General features: G+C 43.7%; 1 protein-coding gene across 1 annotated transcript in view; it reads left to right on the top strand.

Moving 5' to 3' along the window:
• LOC126413089 (myrosinase 1-like) overlaps positions 1-25428 on the top strand; it is a 298790-nt gene that overhangs the window by 218962 nt on the left and 54400 nt on the right. The window contains exon 7 of the mRNA XM_050082984.1: positions 13574-13721. Within this exon, the coding sequence (XP_049938941.1) occupies positions 13574-13721 (148 nt within the window). The remainder of the gene's footprint in view (positions 1-13573; positions 13722-25428) is intronic.

Here is a 25428-nt window from a genome sequence, read left to right as displayed (position 1 = left end):
CGCTCCGTCATTCTATTCCGCTGAACTGTTAGCCATATAAACATGCATTACTATGGTGAGCGTTTGCATTATATTTATTCTAGCTACGATAATGCGTTTACTATGGTGTTTCCTTGTTCGTTATTAACCTATTGTTTTTTTGTTTCCTTGTTCGCTATTAACCTATTGTTTTTTGCAAAAATACCCTGGGGAAGGCCATTTGCGTCAGTGGCCGAAACTTTGGACAATCTTACTCACATACCCAGAAGAAGTTTATAGACTGTGACAACGGCCGCGGAAGCCTAAGCCTACATCTATTCATTTGTCATTCATATTTTCTATTGAATCCCTGTACTCGCCTGACCAAAACGTCCTACTCCTCCTTCCACCACTGCTTATTCAACCTGTGAACTTCCTTTTTAAAAATCTCTTCCTTAATAACAATCTGATTAAAGAATCTAACGTTCCACCCTCCGACCCGTAGAATGTTTTATTCCTTTCTGCGGATGACAACATCTCGCTGTATAGCTCCCGCCTGGAGATCCGAATAGGGTATTATTTTACAACGGGAATATTTACAACAGTAAGACGAACGAGGCTACTCTGAAGGAATTAAACAGGAAATGATATACTAAATGTAGGACATGTTTTTTATTTGGAAAACAAAATAAGTGACGACAGCAGAAATAGTAACAGATTGTATACTGGCGAAAGCAAGGAATGAATTTCTGTAAAAAAAGAAATATTTATTTGTTATTTGTCACAAAGGCTTTTTTGACGGTATTTATCTGGAGTGTAGCATTGTACGGAAGTATGAGGTGCACGTTTTAAGCTCAGACAAAAAGACAATAGGAACTATTGAAATTTGGTGGCCTACGAGAATGAGGAAGAGTGGATGAGTGGAACTGGAACTATTGGAAATGTACTGAATAGAGTGGCGAAGGTGTTGGTTGATAGAATATATCCTGAAGCATGAAGGGATCGACAGTCTGAGAATGTGTGTTGGACAGAAAGTGTGGAAGACCAAAACTTGACTATAATACGCAGGTTCAGCTAGATGTAGGGAGCAGTAGTTACGCAGACATGAAGATACTTACACACGATATACTAGCGAGGAGAGTAACTTCAAACTGGCCCCTGGACTGACCACCGCCACCACCACCACCACCACCACAACAACAACAATAATATTAACAGTCTCCTGATTGTTTTGATGCAGATTTACACGATTTATGCTCATGTGCCAGCTTCTTCATTTCAGAGTAACACGTATACCCAACGTCTTCGATCATTATTTGGATGTGTTCCAGTCTCTGTTATCCCCTTCAGTTATTGCTCTGTATGGCTCCTTCTAGTACCATGGAAGTTATACTCTGACAACTTCACGCTTCTACAACCAACCCATCGGTTCTTGCTGCTGTTTCCAGCATAGTCCTTTTCCCAACGATTCTCTGCAGAATCTCCTGATTTCGTCCCTATCAGTCAGCATACCATTATTGTGAACTATGCTGTTTGTTGAAACAATCGAATTTGAGGTTCCCTTATTCTAAGCGCGTCTGAAAAGAGACGTATGGTCGTATAGAGGTTGTGAGAAAAAAAAAATAGAGAAGAAAAGAAGAAAAAGGTGCAGTACAGCTTTTGGCACGATGGCATGTGAAATGCTACGTGCCGTAACTAACTCAAGAGACTTGGTGACCCATGCGTCTGGAGCTCACAACCTGGTGGTGTTAAAATGTCCGTGACGTAAAGCGCACTCCCCGTTCGACTCTCGACTGTCAAACCAAAGATCAGTACAACGTGTGACGACATACCAGGCTCATAACTCATCGAACTATTCCATCCAGTACAGTACACACACGGAAAAAACACATACATAATTTACAAATATAAGTTCACGCTGTGCTAAACTACACCAACGCACTTTGTTCTTACACAATGACACAATGAGTGAGTAGATTTGTACACTGTGTGAATCATTTTTGCAAATCACGTTTACGTTTTTGTTTTCTTTGCGAACTCACATTCAGTGTCAGAGACGCAGGTTTTTTTAATTTATTGCCTTTCGGGACGTGCCCACACAGCCATCTCATTAATAGAAATTTTATACTACGGGTTTGTTTTGACAGTTCAGAGGGTACATTACTTTAAGTCATATCCTTATACGAAGTCACATAGGGTTAATAAAGGAGAGATTCGGACATAAAACAAATAATAAATCAGCAGTATACTAAAACGAGTAAACAAGAACCAGTATTTTATAAAAATTATTCTGGTAACACAATAAGAAATGATAAATCGCCGTTGCTATACGTTTGGGATGTCTAAATTACCAATAAGATGTTCTTTTGTACGTCCTGAAGAATAGTTTCAAAAGCTGCGGATAAAGAATCGAATATCTGTGCAGGTCTGTAAGTATCATCTAGACAGAACATGAGAACGTTATACAATAACCAGATTTGCGTATCAAAGCCAGAGACAGATAGTTGAAGACATCTGTAATTGCCTCAGTCATTGTACGGAATCTGCTTTTATTTTTCATCCGCGCAGCGGCTTTTATCAGCAACTAAGAATTACGATATGGCAAAGTATCATCTAGACAGAACATGAGAACATTATACAATAACCAGATTTGCGTATCAAAGCCAGAGACAGATAGTTGAAGACGTCTGTAATTGCCTCAGTCATTGTACGGAATCTGCTTTTATTTTTCATCCGCGCAGCGGCTTTTATCAGCAACTAAGAATTACGATATGGCAAATTTGATACATAGCAGAGTGCATATTTCAATAAATGAGTAACAACCAGCACGGCACTGAAAGTGTAGGCCGTGGTCTTGTTTCTTAAATAAACATGATCATCAGAGCTGAGTGCATCCGTTCTCGATTGCTTAATGCTATGCAGGGATATTTATATAATGTGAGCGTGCTTCCGTTTGTGCTTGTACAGATTCAACTGGAGAACATGAAAACGTATTCATAACTATTGTTTATGAAGACTGAACTAAGTATCTCTCGGTCATTAGAAGCAACTGATGCCGGTCGATAACGTCGCTCCTTCTGCGAACTCAAGCAATTACACGAAGAAAAGGCATGTTTCCTGCGAGTTATCGGCTTAAAAAGGCGCATGCGTCGCTCTATTACAAGAGATAGTATTGTCAAGCACGCTCAAAGTGCACCGGGGGAAAAATAATTTTTGCTTATAGGGCGTGGGATTTGCGGCGATAAAGAGAGAGCTGGGTATCTAATCTATCCGCTCACGTCTGGCGCATTCGTTATCACTCCGTGTCGGCCGATAGAACCTCGTGCACAAGTTTGCGGTGTGGTACTCCGCATCTGCTCGATCATGGCCGGATCTGATTGTAAAGGACACTTCGGAGCGATGACCCTTTGGGAGGCGATAATTCTTGGGCAGTGTTCCAACACAACCTGCCTTCCTTTGTAATTTGACTATTTGTCTACCTAAATCACTTCATACTACTGCCACAATGAAACCATTTTCACGACCTCCATCTGTTTGCTCCCGTGCCTTGTGACAATTTTGCCTGTCTGGAGGTCTTCAGTTATATAGGGTGGTTGTAATTGAAACTTTCGCAACATGAGAGGGCCCCCATGACAAACGAGCTTTCGTAGAACACTGAAAATTCGTGGAAACATTTATAAGGACACGCAGAAGAGGAATAAGGAATAAACCACTGACAGAAACACATTTTTATTTTCAAATGATAGGGTAACATTTGTTAATAGCGTACGATGTTTACGTCCCAGGTTACAAATGTTGCTCAAGTTGACGATCATCTACATCCACGACAGCCTGAAACCAAACTTGCTCTACTGCTGCCCGAAATGACGGTGAACCATGGAATGTTCGGCTGTAGTGACGCAGCTCGTGCACTACTTGAAGATCGCACATTGCGTCCAGCACTCTCAGATGCGACGCATATGGCCGTCAGCCTTTCCCAGGAGTAATTCCCAAATAGCCAGTAAATTCGAACGTCGGGAGTCAAGTTGCGCATCACGCAGCCTATTGCACACCGAGTCGTAACATGACGTCCTGTCGCTGCAGGAAAAGCGTTATTCAACATGGTGGCGCTGCTGTCAGAGTTCCTCCGAGCCATAATCCGGAGGTAGCGGTCATCCACTGCAGTAGTAGCCCTTGGGCAGCCTGAGCGAGGCATGTCATCGACAGTTCCTGCCTACATCTCCTCCATGGCCGAACAACATCGCTTTGGTACACTCCGAGACGCCTAGACACTTCCCTTGTTGAGAGTCCAAAAAAAAAAAAAAAGGGCTCTGAGCACTATGGGACTTAACAGCTGTGGTCATCAGTCCCCTAGAACTTAGAACTACTTAAACCTAACTAACCTAAGGACATGACACACATCCGTGCCCGAGGCAGGATTCGAACCTGCGACCGTAGCAGTCGCGCGGTTCCGGACTGGGCGCTTAGAATCGCTAGACCACCGCGGCCGGCGTTGAGAGCCCTTCCTGGCACAAAGTAACAATGAGAACGCGATCGAACTGCAGTATTGACCGTCTAACCATGGTTGAACTACAGACAACACGAGCCGTGTACTTCCTTCCTGGCGAAATGATTGGAACTGATCAGCTGTTGGACCCCCTCCATCTAATAGGCGCTGCTCATACATGGTTGTTTACATCTTTGGGCGGGTTTAGTGACATCTCTGAACAGTCAAAGAGACTGTGTCTGTGATGGAATATCCACAGCCAACGTCTATCTTCAGGAGTTCTGGGAACGGGGTGATGCAAAACTTTCTTTGATATGTGTATTATTGTATATTGTTTGTGCTGCTTTCACTGTCAATGAGATATGGTCATTAGTTTTTCCCATTCTGTTTCGTCTGCGTTTCCTTTCTAAGATTTGCTATCGAATGAAACCGGTAGCGTTCCTGATTACCAAACTATCCTGGAAGCAGGTACAAAATTTTTACAATGGTTGGACTAAAATATGGAAACACCTCAAACACAACACATACCTAACGTGATGTAGGAAACCCGTTGGCAATCAGAGCAGTTTCCAATTGTCTCGGAATTTTGGGACTGTCGTTGGCGTGGATGGCGGAAAACAGCCCTGTTTTTGCATTCCACCTTCAACAGCCTGAATAGCTTGTCTCTTTTCTGAGAGAGTCGAATACTTCTACTTCTTTGAAGTCAGTTGTACAGCTGCAGCGGAATGTGTTGTGTCACGGAACACTTCTCGGACCGGGCGAGGTGGGGCAATCGTACGCACTCTGGACTCGCATTCTGAAGGATGACTATTCAAACCCGCATTCGGCCACCCAGATACCGGTCGTTTGTGATTTCCCTAAATCGCTCCAGGTAAATGTCAGAACGGTTTCTTTGAAAGCGAACGGCCGATTTCCTTCCCCATCCTTTACACAATACGAGCTTGTTCTCCGTCTCTAATGACCTCGATCTTGACGGGATGTTAATACTCCTTCCTTTTCTTAACATGCAGACTTTCGCCTCTAGCCAGCCCAATAATAGAAATGTAATATCTATTCTTATTCCATTCTGAAATGATAGCACTCACTTCATATTTTTGCAGACTGCTTCTAAAATTACAAAACGTACTCCGGAAAGGTAACTTCTTTTTTTTAACTAAATGTGAAAACCTATTGCAAGGTACAACATGGGCAAGCACGTGGGATAAATATTCTGATCGAATTTAGAAGTATTTCAGTCGAGAAAATCTGTTCAGTACTGTATTTAATGATCTTGTGTTACATTATTACTCAAGTACACGCCAATAATCAATAAGTGAAATCAAATTAGGAAGTATTATCAAAAACGAGTTGCAAGATAAAAACGTTCTTAAATAAAAGCTATTGTCGACTAACACAAATTTCCATTTTCAATACAGGGTAAGTTGCTGAACATTAGAGAAACTCCGGTCTTCGCAAATATCAAGGTTTCGTCGTAGAAGTGCGTCTTCCTTTTCAAGCCACAGGATGGTGCAGTACCAACGAAGTACGACTTTAACGTCCGCACGTTTAAAAAAATACGGGGTGAACATTAATAAAACCGACAAACTGTAGGGACTCATTCCTCACTGGAAATGGAGGAAAAAGGTCCTATAAACATATGCCCGGAAGTGCGACGTTGTCACTGTAGATGGCGCTGACGAAGGACAGATTCTGTGACCACGTGTCACGTGTTCCTTGTGTGTTGTAGGCTGCGTGATTGGCGCAGTGTACTGTAAGCAGCAGAATGGTCTGCTGTTCATATGGGGAACAAGCCGAGACCAAGCAGGTGGTCGAGAGGCAGCACGGTTATACCAAAACAAGTACCCTACGAGACACCAATCACATTACAAAACATATCAAGCCGTTTTCGGGCGCTTGTGTGATCACGTGTTCTTCCAGACAGACGAATGTGCAGTGAGGCGGCGGACAGTGCGTGCACCGTATTTGAAAGACGGGGTTCTACAAGATATTGAGACGAGCCCTAGAAGGAACTCCAGGCAGGAGGTTCGCCAACATGGTGCAAGCTGAAATATCATAACAGGCAATTTTCTCACTGTGGGCAAGCAGCATCACGTCGGCCCATTCTTAGATATGTATACAGAGAGGTGAAATCGTTAAGCGCAATGCTGTAGGGGCTTGCAGTGGCTTAGTGGCAGCTGTCTTGAAGGTGAAAATACACTACTGGCCATTAAAATTGCTACACCAAGAAGAAATGCAGATGATAAACGGGTATTCATTGGATAAATATATTATACTAGAACTGACATGTGATTAGATTTTCACGCAATTTGGGTGCATAGATCCTCTGGCCGTAGTAACAGCCTTGATACGTCTGGGCATTGAGTCAGACAGAGCTTGGATGGCGTGTACAGGTACAGCTGCCCATGCAGTTTCAACACGATACCACAGTTCGTCAAGAGTAGTGACTGGCGTATTGTGACGAGCCAGTTGCTCGGCCACCATTGACAAAAAGTTTTCAATTGGTGAGAGATCTGGAGAATGTGCTGGCCAGGGCAGCAGTCGGACATATTCTGTACCCAGAAAGGCCCGTACAGGACCTGCAACATGCGGTTATCCTGCTGAAATGTAGGGTTTCGTAGGGATCGAATGAAGAGTAGAGCCACGGGTCGTAACACATCTGAAATGTAACGTCCACTGTTCAAAGTGCCGTCAATGCGAACAAGAGGTGACCGAGACGTGTAAGCAATGGCACCCCATACCATCACGCTGGGTGATACGCCAGAATGGCGATGACGAATACACGCTTCCAATGTGCGTTCACCGCGATGTCGCCAAACACGAATGCGACCATCGTGATGCTGTAAACAGAACCTGGATTCATCCGAAAAAATGACGTTTTGCCATTCGTTCACCCAGGTTCGTCGTTGAGTACACCATCGCAGGCACTCCTGTCTCTGATGCAGCGTCAAGGGTAACCGCAGCCATGGTCTACGAGCTGATAGTCCATGCTGCTGCAAACGTCGTCGAACTGTTCGTGCAGATGGTTGTTGTCTTGAAAACGTGCCCATGCGTTGACTCAGGGATCGGGACGTGGCTGCACGGTCCGTTACAGCCATGCGGATAAGATTCCTGCCATCTCGACTGCTAGTGATACGAGGCCGTTGGGATCCAGCACGGCGTTCCGCATTACCCTCCCGAACCCACCGATTCTAGATTCTGCTAACAATCATTGGATCTCGACCAACGCGAGCAGTAATGTCGTGATACGATAAACCGCAATCGCGATAGGCTACAATCCGACTTTTATCATAGTCGGAAACGTGATGGTACGCATTTCTCCTCTTTACACGAGGCATCAGAACAACATTTCACTAGGCAACGCCGGTAACTGCTGTTTGTGTATGATAAATCGGTTGGAAACTTTCCTCATGTCAGCACGTTGTAGGTGTCGCCATCGGCGCCAACCTTGTGTGAATGTTCTGAAAATCTAATCATTTGCATTTCACAGCATCTTCTTCCTGTCGGTTAAATTTCTCGTCTGTGGCACGTCATCTTCGTGGTGTAGTAATTTTAATGGCCAGAAGTGTATGTACCCTGCATAACAACCGCTACTATTTCTACCTCCTGCGATCGCATGGAAGCTACTTTTAACATGTGTTGTGACATGGATGCGATGCAGGTCTATACTTTGTTCTGGGACTATTTGTTGGTGTTGCATGCACACCGTCCATTTCTGGACACATGTTCGTAGGACCTCTTTTCCTCCATTTCCAGTTAGGAATCCGTCCATGCAGTTTGTTTGTTTTGTTAATGTTCACCCTGTGTTTGCTTTCCATAAAACTCTGTAATTGAGGAATTAACAAGGTCCTCCAAATAGCTTTAATATACAATACGGAGGTGAAATATGTAAAACCCGTGGTGTTTAGAAACACTGCACACAACAAAACCCCACGTCTCACAACAACTAAAACAATATAATGAGTCCCTGGTACAGCCCTTCAGGTACGACACTCTCCTCTATATTATCCATTTTTAAGTAAGCAAAGGAGTGTCGCGAAGAACTGAGTGGCAGAAGGCATCGGAAACAGCTAATGAAACACTTAATTTTGAAATATAGACTGTTTGCGGGAGGTGTGTCATGACAATCGCTCCGATTTACCATGTATTCTTCTATTTATCGGAGTATTTAGTTAAGGAATCGGACAACTACCGAGTGGTTATAATTAAACTTACCCTATCTAACACGTTATAACACGGAAACTGATTACCGTACGAGAACCAAACTTGGTAGCATTAATGTCCAGATTTTTGGCTGCATGATTTCTATGCGTCACAGCGCTACTGTCCAGTTCCTGCAGTGGCAACCGGGTGCTGTGATCAGTCATCGTGATTCACAGTCTCACACACCTGACTAGTCGCAGTGCACTTGTTGACGTGTCAACATGAGCTTGGACGAAAGGAGCTGGGCATTATTAGGGAAGCCCTATTATCAAAACAACAGTACTGCTGCAGCTGCACTTCGAGAATATCGCCGGCTGAATGGGTTACAGAAGGGCCCTCTTTCTCCACCCGCTTTGCGGAGCATGATGAAGAAGTTCGAATCAAGCGAAGAACTGGGCGTCGCTCCGGGAGGAGACAGACGGCCAGTTGCACCACAGGTGGTTGATGAAATCACTGTTGCTGTGGCAGACAACGCTGCCCGCAATTCCCGATCGTCAGGCAGTGCGCCTGCTGTGGCATTACAGTTGAACATCCCGTGGTCCACTGTACGGAAGGTGCTTCGAACTATTCTCAAATGGTATATTAGCTTGAACTACAGGACGAACAACGACGTGTTAGCCTCGCTCTCGACTTTCTCATGAGGATTGATCTTGACGATGGCTGATCTTGGACCATTATATGGACAGACGAAACTCATTTTTCTCTGACTGGTGAGGCGAACACAGAATTTCCGATTGTGGGGATCTTCACCTCCAGTCACTGTGCATGAAGTTCCTCTGTTCGGTGAACGTGTCACCCTATGGTGTGGCTTCACACCTACGTTCATCATTGGCCCCTTCTTTTTTGAACAGGTTGACGTCCAAGGACCAAAGGCGTGCAGTGTGACTGGCCAGCGTTACTACGATATGCATAGCCAGAGTGTCATACTTGCCCTACAGGAGAGAGACGCATTGATCTCAATAGTTTTCATGTAAGATGGGATCCCACCGAACATCGCTCGAGGAGTTCACCTGCTTCTCCGAAACACATTTGCGAACGATCAATTTATCAGCCGATCGTTTTCAAGTACTTGGTCGCCATGATCGCCTGATCTCACTCCCCGTGATTGCTGGTTGTGGGGCTACCTCAAATGGCTCTGAGCACTATGCGACTTAACTTCTGAGGTCATCAGTCGCCTAGAACTTAGAACTAATTAAGCCTAACTAACGTAAGGACATCACACACATCCATGCCCGAGGCAGGATTCGAACCTGCGACCGTAGCGGTCGCTCGGTTCCAGACTGTAGCGCCTAGAACCGCACGGCCACTCCGGCCGGCTGGGGCTACCTGAAGGACAGAGTTTACCGGGGGAACATTCACACGTGCGCTGATGTGAAGCGCAGCATGTCAAGAGAGGTGGCCAGCATATCTACGGACATGCTTCGTTCTGCTGCGCAGAATGGAGTCCTGCGCTTTCAGACTCTTCTGGCCACTGATGGGCGCTGTATTGAGCCCCTTTTGTAGCAGTACTGGTACCGGTATGTAATGGTATGATGTACCGTAGCAGCGCATTAAAAGTGTTTCACTTGAATTGATTCTGCATTATTTCTCTGCCCCATGTCCTTGACATTAAGGTTACCACGTTTGGTACTCGTACGGTAGTTAGTTTCCGTGCTATAAAGTGTTAAATAGGGAAAGTTTAATTATAACCACCCGGTGTTTTTATTTATCGAGGTTCGAATTTGGAGCTACTTGGTCGAGCAGTAGCGGCTCCACGTCACGAAAATGACAAGGGCCGGGTGCAAACCACATGCCCGTCGACACCGTATCCAGCGCCGCCATTGGCAGTGGAGGACATGGCGGTCGGTCGTTACCGATGGGCCCACGACGGTCTGTGGACGGAGTTTACGTTTATGTTATGACTTCACTGAAATATCTGTGGAGAACTGTGACTGGCTAGAGCACTGTTGGACAACAGGTGAGCGTGAACTGATAGCACCATGAAAGAGCTGAGCTGAGCTTCGAACACAACAGGAGTTAATCTATCGCTGCCGGCCTAGTTCCGTACTTGAGAGATATTTCAGCTGACGCCCAGTGCGTCATCCGCATCTGATTGTGATTCATCAACGATAACGGCTCATCTCGTGCTGCAGGGCGGCTGGGAAGAGATCCGTTGATCTGACCGAGGTGCGCACTTCGAGAATGGGCATCTCTCCGTCTGGGGTCAACACCGCGAGGCTATGGTGCGTGAAGCCGCTGTCTAGGGCGTCGCATTTTTCCGTGGATTTCACTTCCCAAAACAGTCTAGCTTTACTCCTGAATATCCTGTTTTCATCACCGCAAAATTGCATGTCTCGTTACCGCAAAATATTAGAAGTCAGTACCGCAAATATAAAGAGTAAAACAGCTTACCTTTGGAATGGCAGCGCAGCACACTGGTTGCCCCGGTGAAACTTTTGTCCCAGTGACGGACATACTGGAAGCGATGTGCAATTCTTTATACGTATTCCAGTAATGAAGATTCACCACGCTGATATTTGTCCCACAATTCAGTAGCAAAACGCCGATTTCCACGGTCACGTCTATCTGTTTTTCTTTTAGAATGCACTGTGTTCAAATACAGGTATGTTTCACTTTGGAATATTGTTTAATACCTCCGTAAACTCGTGAATAGAAGCATGGTGTTCGTAAAATTGTTGTTTTAAATGTCGATGAAACGACTCCGCAGCCTCTGTAGTTCTGATTTGATCTGCTGCTATACTGGACCATAAATCAGGGGGGACTTCAAATGGTTCAAATGGCTCTGAGCACTATGAGACTTAACATCTGAGGTCATCAGTCCCCTAGAACTGAGAACTACTTAAACCTAACTAACCTAATGACATCACACACATCCATGCCTGAGGCAGGATTCGAACCTGCGACCGTAGCGGTCGCGCGGTTCCGGACTGAAGCACCTAGAGCCGCTCGGCCACCGCGGCCGGCAATTCTTCTTCGTGCGCTTCCACAAAACGTCACCCGTCATCATTTTACTCTGCTTTCTGTATTTAAAATCGTTATTAAAAATACGGTCCACTCCACGATTTGTTTATATGAAGTCCATTCTTTAAACGCTTAAAGTGAAAAGCAAAACATAAATGCACTTTCATATCACTGTCGGGACTTTGTTCCGCTACCTACGTAAAACAGTAACTTCCCAAAGTGTACATGGAGATAACCAACACACTCACACCACCGAACACAATATACAGCCTTTTACCCTGTGCAGCCCCTACAGTAACTTTCGCCTGTGCCCACAGTCAACACACCAACTTCGATGCAGCGCCATCTGCAAGCAGTAGTAGAGTTATGTACGCAGGATGGGACAGAATAAAAGCGAAGGTGCAAAACGTGTCTACCATGTAAACTGAAATTCAGTTTAACGAAACTGTTTTTATCTTTTCCGGTTACGAAAAAGTATTTTTTTTCGGTAGTGAAAATTAATTTTTCTGAATTTCTTTTACGTTTTTGCGCATTTGCAACCAAATTTTTTAATGACAACACGCGCATCTCTGTTACTGTCAGAGGAATGCACTATTGTTTCTGGGATCTTGTTCTTTTTCTTCCTTGCAACAATTTTTGATTGGTTTGAGGCGGCTCACCATGCTTCCTCTTTTGTGTCACTCTTGTTTTCAGTATCGGGCGCAGTTAGAATTTTTCTCTAAAATGCTTTTAAGAGATCGTAAGCCTAACCGCGTTTTGATCCTTCTCTAAAACTCAGACTTGACAAAAAATTCTTTCTTTGCACACAGCTAAAATATTACGAGGTGAATAATTACATTTTTGCTTACGCTCTATCTGCATGTAATCGATTGATTTAGACGGAAGACTCTTCGTTCATACGAACTTAAATTTTCACGTAATAAAATTTGATTCTGATGTAACATTCTCGGTTACAACATAAAACTGCTTGAAGTTATCAGTCGGTTTTTGTACTGGTCATTTTAGTTTTAACTGTCAGCTGACATCAGGTGATCCAAGTTCTTCGCTTTTGGCTTCCTTTTCAGAAATTACGACTAACATTGCTGATTTTGGATGGAAGTTGGAGCTCCCTCTTATTGGCAGTGACATAACAGGGTTTGTGGGGGATAAATTGACACTAAGCTCAACTTATTTTCTGACAGTTTCCTTAAGAAGTATTTTGAAACAACTGAGGTATCTCAGTCGAAGTGCGAGGTCAAGATATTCCAAGTAAGATAAGTAGTTTCATCTAAGAGACGATATTTTAATTATTACTAATAATTGAAATACAGATAACTTTCAAAGTTTTATGTTGTCGAATACTTGATTTATCATAAGGCTTTCCATTATCATATACATCGTCAATACTGGCTGCCCTCGGCTTTCCCCAAGCTACGATGATTGTCATCTGACTAATGAGTACCGGAAATATAGTGGCGTATGGCGCATAAATGAAGATTTCGGTACAGATGTACCAAACAGATTCTGATACGTCTTTTAGTTTGCATATATTGTGTGGTCTTGCTTTCTTGATGGACGAATTCCTTGAACTGTTCGATTAGTCTCCTCCAGTTGTGATATTAGCTTGCCATTCCTTGAGTTGTTCATTTAGTCTCATCCAGTTGTAATATTAGCTTGACATTCTTCTTTCTATTAATTTATTTCGCTTTCGTAAGTAGTTTGAACATTATTAACCCTGTACATTTCATTCAATATTTTTTGGAAGTTAATTTTGGCTATCTTTCAAGATGATTATGTCGTCTATGAACTTTATATTTTAATCAGCTGCTTTTCACTTGAGTGAATGTTAATTTGAATTAAAACTTGAACGAGAATAAAATGGACTCTGTCTTTCATTCTTGTTAATATGAATTTATTCTGTCTACCAAAAGGTGACAGAAAGCAAGAACTTTACCGCTGGTGTGTTATCGTCTGGTTTTTCTGTCGCAGCTCGGCTGGTTTGCTCATCCAATTTACACCTCAGACGGCGACTACCCAGCGGTCATGAAGGAGCGGATCTACAATAACAGCATCAAGGACGGCATCTGGATCTCTCGGCTACCTCAGTTCACGGCGCAAGAGATCGCTGACCTCAAGGGTGAGTCCAGGGCCCCGAAACTTCACGTAAGACGGAAGGCATAATGGGCTTCGTTCTGTTCTTGTAATCCAGTGATTGATGTGTTACTAGGTGACTCTTGTTTTAGAAATTGGACTAGTATAGCAAAGTAATATCTTTACACTCTGATTTGGTGAAGCTAGAGCTGTAAAACTCTGAATTCATGAAATTGATAGACATAGGCCGTTGGTGACACCTATCTACTTCGTCTCTGCATGTCGAGTATATCGTCTCTGTATGTCTGCTGTGTCGTTTAGAAGAACCTCTAAATAACAGCATTTGCCGTAGTGCCATGTCCATATTAACAATTATTACTTAGTGCAAATCGAGTGCAATGACTTTTGGAATTACACATAGTTCTAAGCTTGTGTCGTATTAACGATGCTAACATATAAACGGTGAAAGTAATATTGTGTTTATGACAACTGCATGAAGCACTAAAGAAACACAGTTTCACTTTATAAGCGTTAGGAACTTTATACCAAAAGAGTCATTGCTATCATTCTTGTGACAATAGATTTTTTAGCTTTCTGGCAGCTGGACGTCATTTGACATATAATTAATCATTGGTGTTCATTGTCTTCATTTTATTGCCTAAGCACCACTCTGCTAAAGTTAAAGATTTTATGTCAGAAGGAGAACGGCAACCACTACACCAATAACAGTTTTTATTTAACAATCTTTGAAAACCAGAAAATTTGGTGATCAGAGGCTGCTAAATAAAAACGTTTGCATGTTTACTTTTTACGCTGTATTGGGTTTCTTACGTTACGGACATGTTTCAGATTTGTGCTTCACGTTAAGGACTGACCCCGAAGCGTGGCCACGGGGAAGTCGACAATGTTGCCAGATCCCTCTCAGTAATGTCAGTTCCGAAAGCACAGTCATAGAAACACCTGTCAGATTTAACATATGTAGAGACTAATATGGCATGATGTGCCATCGCTCAATTTCTGTAAAGTAAGATTTTTTTAAGCGCATCATTTTTCATTATCTGATTTGTTGTTGTTTAGCTTTTAACTGATAACCAATGCACTGAATTGCTTTTGCTTCCATTTATCAGGGTACATGAAAATGGTATAAAACCAAAAAGGAAAAAGGAAAAAGAACATGACACCTGAGTAGGTTTGAAATAATTTAAACAATTTGTAACAGCTACGGAACGGACTGAAGTGAAGATCGTGATAGTGCTAGTGCAGTATGTAAATAAACTACATGATAGGTGGGAGAGCGTCTTCTGACTTAGCTTTAGTTGCTGTAACTATGATTTAATATAGGAAATGAGTCATGACATTGTCGTCAGTTTGCACTCTCATAAATGAGAACATTTTACTGAAAAATGCCTAATGGAAGGTGAAGGAGCCTAATGTTGCAGATGTTGTGGTAATTAGCGACAAAAATAGTGTTAATACAATAAAGGCACATAATAATAAAACTGATTTCTTAGAAGTCAGTGCGCTGATTTATATGCACGAGAAGATGAGAGAAAGCATATCTAATAATAGGCTCGATAATATCATATTTTCTTTTACGTGGAAAGGCCGTTCAACTGCAGTAACAAATGATAATGTTCGCCGAATCAAGCGATATTCGTGATTATTTCAGTAGCATGTGACATGGTTAGCGATATTCCATTCATTTTTGTTTCTCGTTTCTTGGCTGTATTTGATGTGGGCAACGGGCCTCTCTGGATGCGGAAAATGTTCGACTGCTGCCCTGGCCAGCACATTCTCCAGATCTCTCACCAATTGAAAACCTCTGGTCAATGGTGGCCGAGCAACTGGCTCGTCACAATACGCCAGTCACTACTCTTGATGTGAACTGTGGTATCGTGTTGAAGCTGCATTGGCAGCTGTACCTGTACACGCCATCCAAGCTCTGTTTGACTCAATGCCCAGGCGTATGAAGGCCGTTATTACAGCCGGAGGTGGTTGTTCTGGGTACTGATTAATCAGGATCTATGAACCCAAATTGCGTGAAAATGTAATCACATGTCAGTTCTAGTATAATATATCTGTCCAATGAATATCCGTTTATCATCTGCATTTCTTCTTGGTGTAGCAATTTTAGTAGTCAGTAGTGTATTTTCACCTTGAAGACAGTTGCCACTAAGCTCAAAATGGCTCTGAGCACTATGGGACTTAACATCTATGGTCATCAGTCCTCTAGAACTTAGAACTACTTAAACCTAACTAACCTAAGGACATCACACAACACCCATCCACTAAGCCACTGCAAGCCCCTACAGCGTAGCGCTGAACGATTTCACCTCTCTGTATACATATCTAAGAATGGGCCGACGTGATGCTGCTTGCCCACCGTGTGAAAATTCGTTGCCTTTCCCTTCAGATCTTGTTATCCGATCAAATGGGTCTTGCCCGCCAACGTGCGTAGTTGCATAGGGCTCGAGCAGTGTGTGGAGCGTGGCTAGCAGCCGACACGAATCACTTGATGTTGCGTTCTGTAAGTCGAGAATGGGAAATTGCTGCAGGGTTCTCCCGTATTGATGTCAGTAAAGCAAAATTTTCGTTGGTCACTGTGGCACTGGCTGTGTGTCATCCCCTCCACGCTTTTTCCTTAAAAGCGGGTAGTCGGTTTAGAGAAGAATAATTTCGGTCACTTGCGGCCCTGCTGAGACGTCTTGGCCTGGCGGCGATTGAGGTGCATGTTTGCTAAGTTTGGAGTAAGTGGTGCATTTCGCTTTAGTGCTATTCACATTCTGCGTGGCAGACAGTTTACGGAATTCGCTAAGGAACATGTGTTGTCCGGTTAACTGTATTGTTTCTTTGGTCTTGGACTCGTTTACTTAGCACTGATGAGCTGCAGAGATTGGGAAAGCTTGTAGCGTTTCACAAGCAGTCTTCCACGTAGATGAGGTACCTCCACACAGTGTTTCCGAGGTATTCGTGATTAAATTGAGCTCCTAGAGAGTCTTGTGTTTAATTATGATTTTGTGCTTGTTGTATCCGGAGCAATATCTCAATTAACTTTTCGAGACTTTATGCACATATCGTTCGAATCTTCGTCTCTGTTATTTTAACGTAGTGTATTCAAGATGTTAGAGTAAATAAATGATTTATTAAAGTCAGACTTGATTTGAATCTCACAACCAAATTATTTTCCTACAACTGATCCTTGTTAGGGTATACTCTAAAAACAAATACAACCCATGCATTACTGATTTGTTTGTCGCACTGTGACGGTGTTCCATTTCAGAGGAGATGGCTACTGTTTTTGCTTGAATATCAAATACGAGAGAATTTTGGTTCGAGGTTATTATTTACGATTTACGATAATTACACTGAATTCGTCACAGATGTGCTAAAGGCAGGTTAGAGAGATGTAAGAAAGACAGGTAGCCAGGTTTAGTTCAAGCATTTAGTATGTAGTAACCATTGCGACATTCACACGTCAGATACCTTGAAGAGGCGATATAGTGAAATAAAAACTTACGAGCTTCCGCTATAGTGTTCACAACCACCGAACATCAATCTCACTCGCCAGTGACACCTGTAGGCTATATAATAATTATGTGTTATTTATGCTGGTTCATTATACAACATACACACCGTATAAGATATTTATTTTATTGATTTTGATATTGTATAACTTAAGATTTTATTTGGTCTCTAAAGAACTGAAAACTTGCAGTTCATCGAATAGCCCACAGTTAATGTCACTGAGGTATCTCAAATATAGGTTTATAAATTCTTAGATTATGACTGAACCATATGGAGCAATCAAGTTACTGAATAAGTCAAATGCCGGCCGGAGTGGCCGAGCGGTTAAAGGCGCTACAGTCTGGAACCGCACAACCGCTACGGTAGCAGGTTCGAATCCTGCCTCGGGCATGGATGTGTGTGATGTCCTTAGGTTAGTTAGGTTTAAGTAGTTCTAAGTTCTAGGGGACTTATGACCACAGCAGTTGAGTCCCATAGTGCTCAGAGCCATTTGAGCCATTTGAATAAGTCAAATCAAAGTGATAGTTGTCAAGACTTACCTGACGTAGGACTTGCCTGTCACAAAAACAAAGATGTTTAAAATGCTCATACTTATTCTCCCTTTCTCCCCCTGCATAACTATATTTGTGAAAGAGTGAATACTGCCAATTTAAAACTGACGGAATAGGATCAAATTTTGTAAAATGCAGGACAACTGAAGTAATGAGTTCAGACGCCCAGTTAGCCACTGCTAAATTATGGGGCGTAGAATGAGAGCATCCTCAAGTGGAAGCGTCAATAATGCTTTCAATCCACAATAATGAAATGCCAAGTATCAGCAGGTGGATCTGTGTGTCACGCATTAAATGAGGAAAGAAGCAGAAGGAACTGTATGATGAAACAGTTACCTAAATTCATTTCGTAATTAAGTTTATGAACCAAACACACCACTATAATGTTAATCGCAGACTTACAAAGTGCAGCAGAACAGGAATGAGGCTACCTTATTTTTGAAAGAATTTTGTTTTTGCATATCATTGCTATCCTCTTTAAAGAGATTACCTTGATCAGTTGTACATCGACGGAGGCTTTGTTTCCAGTTTTCGTAGCACTGCTGAAAGGCCCCAACTACCCTGTCGGACAAAAAAGGTGAAGCACCCGGAAGGGGCAAACGGAAAAACGTCATGGGTTGAGAGGGTATCTGATGTTATTTCAGTGACGACAAAATCGAGTGAAATTTGCGAAGAACTTGGCAGTAGCCAACTTACCAGTATGGCGTTGCACCCACTGTACCCACTAATTCGGTTTGGAAGGGTGCTGGAAAGATGTTTCTTCCTCTCCACAGGCAAGCTGGTCCAGAACTGTTGTAACAATTCCTTGATGCCCTGGACACTGGCACTCGGGCAGAGTTGACGTACGAGCTGGTGCAACACATGTTTTATCGGAGCCACATCTGGGGATATTGCTATTAACGGTAGTAGCACACTACACTACTGGCCATTAAAATTGCTACACCAAGAAGAAATGCAGATTATAAACGGATAGTCATTGGACAAATATATTTTACTAGAACTGACATGTGATTACATTTTTCACGCAATTTGGGTGCATAAATCCTGAGAAATCAGTACCTAGAACAACCACCTCTGGCCGTAATAACAGCCTTGATACGCATGGGCATTGAGTCAAACAGAGCTTTGATGGCGTGTACAGGTACAGCTGCCCATGCAGCTTCAACACGATACCACAGTTCATCAAGAGTAATGATGACGGCATTCGGGAGGACGACGGTTCAATCCCACGTCCGGCCATCCTGATTTAGGTTTTCCGTGATTTCCCTAAGTCATTCCAGGCAAATGCCGGGATGGTTCCTCTGAAAGAGCACAGCCGACTTCCTTCCCTAATCCGATGAGACCGATGACCTCGCTGTCTGGTCTCCTTCCCCAAAAACAACCCAACCCTGGTGATGGCGTATTGTGACGAGCCAGTTACTCGGCCACCATTGACCAGATGTTTTCAATTGGTGAGAGATCTGGAGAATGTGCTGGTAAGGGCAGCAGTCGAACATTTTCCGTATCCAGAAAGGCCCGTACAGGACGTGCAACATGCGGTCGTGCATTATCCTGCTGACATGTAGGGTTTCGCAGGGATCGAATGAAGGGTAGAGAAACGGGTCGTAACACATCTGAAATGTAACGTCCACTGTTCAAAGTGCCGTCAATGGGAACAAGAGTTGACCGAGACGTGTAACCAATGGCACCCCACCCCATACCATCACGCCGGGTGATACGCCAATATGGCGATGACGAATACCCGCTTCCAATGTGCGTTCACCGCTATGCCGCCAGACACGGATGCGACCTTCATGATGCTGTAAACAGAACCTGGATTCATTCGAAAAAATGAGGTTTTGCCATTCGTGCACCCAGGTTCGTCGTTGAGTACACCATCGCAGGCGTTCCTGTCTGTGATGCAGCGTGAAGGGTAAACGCAGCCATGGTCTCCGAGCTGATAGTCCATGCTGCTGCAAACGTCGTCGTGCAGATGGTTGTTGTCTTGCAAACGTCCCCATCTGCTGACTCAGGGATCGAGACGTGGCTGCACGATCCATTACAGCCATGCGGATAAGATGCCTGTCATCTCGACTGCTAGTGACACGAGGCCGTTGGGATCCAGCACAGCGTTTCGTATTACCCTCCTGAACCCACCGATTCCATATTCTGCTAATAGTCATTGGATCTCGACCAACGCGAGCAGCAATGTCGCGATACGATAAACCGCAATCGCGATATGCTACAATCCGGAAACCTGATGGTACGCATTTCTCCTCCTTACACGAGGCATCACAACAACGTTTCACGAGGCAACGCCGGCAACTGCTGTTTGTGTATGAGAAACCGGTTGGAAATTTTCCTCATGTCAGCACGTTGTAGGTGTCGCCACCGGCGCCAACCTTGTGTGGATGCTGTGAAAATCTAATCATTTGCATATCACAGCATCTTCTTCCTGTCGGTTAAATTTCGCGTCTGTAGCACGTCATCTTCGTGGTGTAGCAATTTTAATGGCCAGTAGTGTGTTAATAAAGGCATATGGCGTCCGTGGACGAGCATTGTCCTGTTGAAATATGGCACCTCTATACTGTCGCTGTCGCGTAATATTGTGGCGTCAGAATTCCCTCAGTCAATACTAGCCGTGACCTGAAATCGCACACTACGATTCACCACACCATGACTCCGGGAGAAACACCACTGTGCATGTCCGAAACCTGGGGAAAAATGGACCTCTCCTGATTGTCGCCATGCTCCCCGACGAGGGTCAACCCGGACAGTGCAGAAGGGTCATCGCCGACGAGAATGCCACTCCATTTGTTAACAGTGTCCGGTCTCGGCAATACTCCTGACTCAGGCGTTTTTATTGTGGTGTTAAGAGCAGTCCAGTCATAACACAGTGCTTCCGTAGTACGACAGCTGCTAGGCTCCGACCAATGGTGCGGATTCACACAGAATATTTAAGTGTGTCCGTCATTTGTTCTTGAAAACTGCCAAGAAGAGAAATATAGAAGTTGATATCCTCGGTGTAGCAAAGCAGCTTAAATAACTGATAAAGGCAAGGCCTCCGGTCCAGACTGTATACCAGTCAGGTTCCATTCTGAGTATGCTGACACAATAGCTCCATATTTAGCAATTATATACAACCGCTCGCTCACAGAAATTTCCGTACGTAAAGACTGGAAAATTGCTCAAACCACACCAATACCCAAAAAGGGAAACATGAGTAATTCGTTGAATTACAAGCCCATATCACTACCGTCGATTTGCAGTAGGGTTTTGGAACGTATATTGTGCTCGAACATAAGAAATTACCTCGAAGAAAACGATTTATTGACACATAGTCAACACGGATTCAGAAGACATCGTTCTTGTAAAACACAACTAGCTCTTTATACTAGTGAGGTAAAGAGTCCTATCGAAAGGGGATGTCAAATTGATTTCATATTTTTAGATTTCCAGATGGCTTTCGACACCGTTCCTCACAAGCGTCTTCTAACCAAATTGCGTGTCTATGGTATATCGCCTCATTTGTGCGACTGGATTCGCGATTTCGTGTCAGAAAGGTCGCAGTTCGTAGAAATAGATGGAAAGTCATCGAGTAAAACAGAAGTAACATCCGGCGTTCCCCAAGGAAATGTTATAGGCCCTCTATTGTTCCTGATCTATATTAACGACATAGGAGACAATCTGAGTAGCCCTATTAATTGTCTGCACATGATGCTGTCATTTACCGTCTTATAAAGTCATTAGATGACCAAAACGAATTGCAAAATGATTTAGATAAGATATCAGTATGGTGCGAAAAGTAGCAATTGGCCCTGAATAAAGAAAAGTGTGAAGTTATTCACATGAGTACTAAAAGGGATCCGCTAAATTCGGATTAAGCGGTAAGTAACACAAATCTTAAGGTTGTAAAGTCAACTATATACTTAGGGATTACAATTACAAATAGCCTAAAGTGGAACGATCACATAGATAATGTTGAGAGTAGAGAAAACCAAAGACTGCGATTCATAGGCAGAACACTTACAAGGTGCAACAGGTCTACTAAAGAGACTGCTTGCGCCACGCTTGTCCGCCCTATTCTGTAGTATTGCTGTGCGGTGTGGGATCCGCATCAGGTACGACTCACGGGTGACATCGAAAAAGTTCAAAGAAGGGCAGCTCGTTTTGTACTATCGCCAAATAGGGGAGATAGTGACACAGACTTGATACGTGAATTGAATTGGCAATCATTAAAACAAAGGCGTTTATCGTTGCGATGTTATTTTCTCACAAAATTCCAATCAACAGTTTTCTGCTCCGATCGCGTAAACTTTCTGTTGGCTCACACATACATAGGGAGAAATGATCACCACGATAAAATAAGAGAAATTAGGGCTCGCACAGAAAAATTGTAAGTGGTCTTTTTCCTGCGCGCCATTCGAGAGTGGAACGGTATAGGGACGGCTTGAAGGTGGTTCATTGAACCCTCTGCCAGGCAACTTTTTGTAGAATAATCATGTAGATGTAGATAGGTGCAGATGGGGGGGGGCGGGGGGGGGGGGAAGGGTTACGATGTGTTTGGTGCACAATACGACGATCCTTCCTTGTGTGGTGGTCAGACGTGGTCGATCGGAACCTTGACGGCACGCATTCCCGCTCTCACGTTTCCTTGCACTCCAGCGTTGGGTTACCATCACACCTGAATGACTCACAAATCTAGTTGCAGCACGACTCGACCAGCCGACCAAATGAAGAACCACAATGTGCCCTCTCTCCAGTTCTGTCAGGCGCTGATAACGCTTTCTCAGACTAGTACACGCCATCTCAACGACCTTCATTCGATCATCCACCAGCCGCCGTCTGTGGCGCTTATATTCCCTACCATGCCTGGTAACAGCTCTAAACGTGAACTAGACTAACGGACTCTGATAGCCGTTCGACTTGACACAGAGAGTTGCAGCTCTAATCGTTGTGTACTTGTACGACGTTACATTGACATCCGACCCTGTCTTTTGGGTGATTTACTTTTTTTGCCAACTAGTGAACAATCACCCTCTGTCCTTGGTAACACTCCCATGGAAGTTACTAGCGGTAGGAAGGTGGGTTTTCATTCTGAAGATTTTCTTTAAGCTTTTCATAGTGTCTTGAGATGCACGTTCCTTATAATTTATAACGGTTTTCGCTGTCTGGATCAAGATGATGATATCATTTACTATAATCGGTTGGATTATCTACGAAAAACTATCAAATTGTGGCCTATGTATCATGTGAAGTTTAACCAATCGAATTCGGTTGTAATAAATAAAAAGGATGTTTGTGATGGCGTTACGTTTGTGATGATGCTGGAAAATTGCTACAGAACAATGTAAAATAGACTAAGATAAGGCGAATGTAGTAGGGAGCTGGTACAACACAAAAATTACTTTTTCGACAAAAGTTGGCTGATGGAAATGGCCATGGCCATGCGGAATTTAGCATTGTGAACTATATGCAGTGTCGCCCTCCCGGCTAGCCGCGCGGTCTAACGGCCTGCTCCCCGAGCGGGAAGGCGTGCCGGTCCCAGGCGCGAATCCGCCCGACGCGTTACTGCCGGCCAGCCTGCGGATGGATTTAAAGGTGGTTTTCCACCTGCCTCGGCGAATGCGGGCTGGTTCCCCTTGTTCCGTCTCAGTTACACTATGTGGGCAATTGCTGCGCAAACACTGTTTCCACATACGCGTACACCGTAATTATTACTGTACCACGCAAACATTTGGGGCTACACTCGTCTGGTATGAGACGTTCCCGGTGGCGGGGGGTCCATTGGCGGCCGTACCGCACAGTAACCTAGTAACCCTGGGTTCGGTGTGAGCTGGCTGTGGGGTGGGTGACCTGTTGTGGGGTTGTGAACCACTGAGGGCTACGGCTGGACGAAGCCTCTCCGTCGTTTCTAGGTCCCCGGTGTAATACATACATATGCAGTGTCCCTAGTTGCAAGAATTTTTTAATGGATGACATCGGAAGTTCACTGAGACTTTTTGCAGATGATGCTGTGGTGTATCGAGAGGTTGTAACAATGGAAAATTGAAATTGTACTGAAATGCAGGAGGATCTGCAGCGAATTGACGCATGGTGCAGGGAATGGCAATTGAATCTCAATGTAGACAAGTGTAATGTGCTGCGAATACATAGAAAGATAGATCCCTTATCATTTAGCTGCAAAATGGCAGGTCAGCAACTGGAAGCAGTTAATTCCATAAATTATCTGGGAGTACGCATTAGGAGTGATTTAAAATGGAATGATCATATAAAGTTGATTGTTGGTAAAGCAGATGCTAGACTGAGATTCATTGGAAGAATCCTAAGGAAATGCAATCCGAAAACAAAGAAAGTAGGTTGCAGTACACTTGTTCGCCCACTGCTTGAATACTGCTCAGCAGTGTGGGATCCGTACCAGATAGGGTTGATAGAAGAGATAGAGAAGATCCAACGGAGAGCAGCGCGCTTCGTTACAGGATCATTTAGTAATCGTGAAAGCGTTACGGAGATGATAGATAAACTCCAGTGGAAGACTCTGCAGGAGAGACGTTCAGTAGCTCGGTACGGGCTTTTGTTAAAGTTTCGAGAACATACCTTCACCGAAGAGTCAAGCAGTATATTCCTCCCTCCTACGTATATCTCACGAAGAGACCATGAGGATAAAATCAGAGAGATTAGAGCACACACAGAAGCATACCGACAATCCTTCTTTCCACGAACAATACGAGACTGGAATAGAAGGGAGAACCGAAGAGGTACTCAAGGTACCCTCCGCCACACACCGCCAGGTGGCTTGCGGAGTATGGATGTAGATGTAGTTGTAGAATGGGGTTTATTCCTGATCCATAATTTTTTTCGAATGTGACTCTTTCTGCCAAAACATGAAAATGAGGAAACGACTTAATTTTTTATTTTCTTACTCGATTTCTCTTAGGCTGAGGAGATTGGGCACTGCGCAACGTTTCGCTATGGCGTTATATTTTGTGATGATGCTGGAAAATCCTATATTATCACCAATGACAAAACGACTGAAACCATTTTGTCTTTTCCGTGTCTGTTAAAAAGTCACGGCACTTATTATTTCGATTGTCTTTCTGTTCAACTGAAATTGTTTTGGAATCAATTTAGGACACAGTCTCTGTCCTGAAGTCCAGCCCACTACCCATCAGCGACTTCATTAAATGACTGTGTGACCTCCCATGTTCCCTCATTCGTATTCATCGATTTTCAATGCTGAAGGGATCCTGAGCGAGATTCGTCTTGCAATGCTTCTCGCCTCTTCAAAAATGCTTTATGTCGTCGCAAAAAGTGTTCTCTTGATAAGGAATGTTCCTGTTTAGGCTCAGTGCAGCTTTTCGTAATCAATCTCACAGATTTAAGAAGCTTAACAGAAGAATATAGCTGTTCCACATTTCTCATAGTGGGCAAAGTTTACGGGAGTTAAGAGTGTTACGCTAAGTGGGGAACTGCTATCATTGTTTTAATAATAGTTTTAGTTTAGCACTCTGGCATCTGAAAATCTTTTGACACATAACTAATCATCGGTCTTCATCAATTTCATTGTTATGCCTTATCAGGCACCAGTTTACTGAAGATAAATATTTTAAGTCAGAAGGAGAGATACAGCCACTATTCCAATACCAGTTATTAGTTAAGCATCTGGAGTCGCTAATTTTTTTCACATACAGGGTAGCG

Source organism: Schistocerca serialis, chromosome 7 (assembly GCF_023864345.2).
Source record: "Schistocerca serialis cubense isolate TAMUIC-IGC-003099 chromosome 7, iqSchSeri2.2, whole genome shotgun sequence".
Classification (NCBI taxonomy): domain Eukaryota; kingdom Metazoa; phylum Arthropoda; class Insecta; order Orthoptera; family Acrididae; genus Schistocerca; species Schistocerca serialis.
The sequence above is the reverse complement of the archived record's forward strand: the minus strand, read 5'-3'. Positions and strand labels throughout refer to the sequence as shown.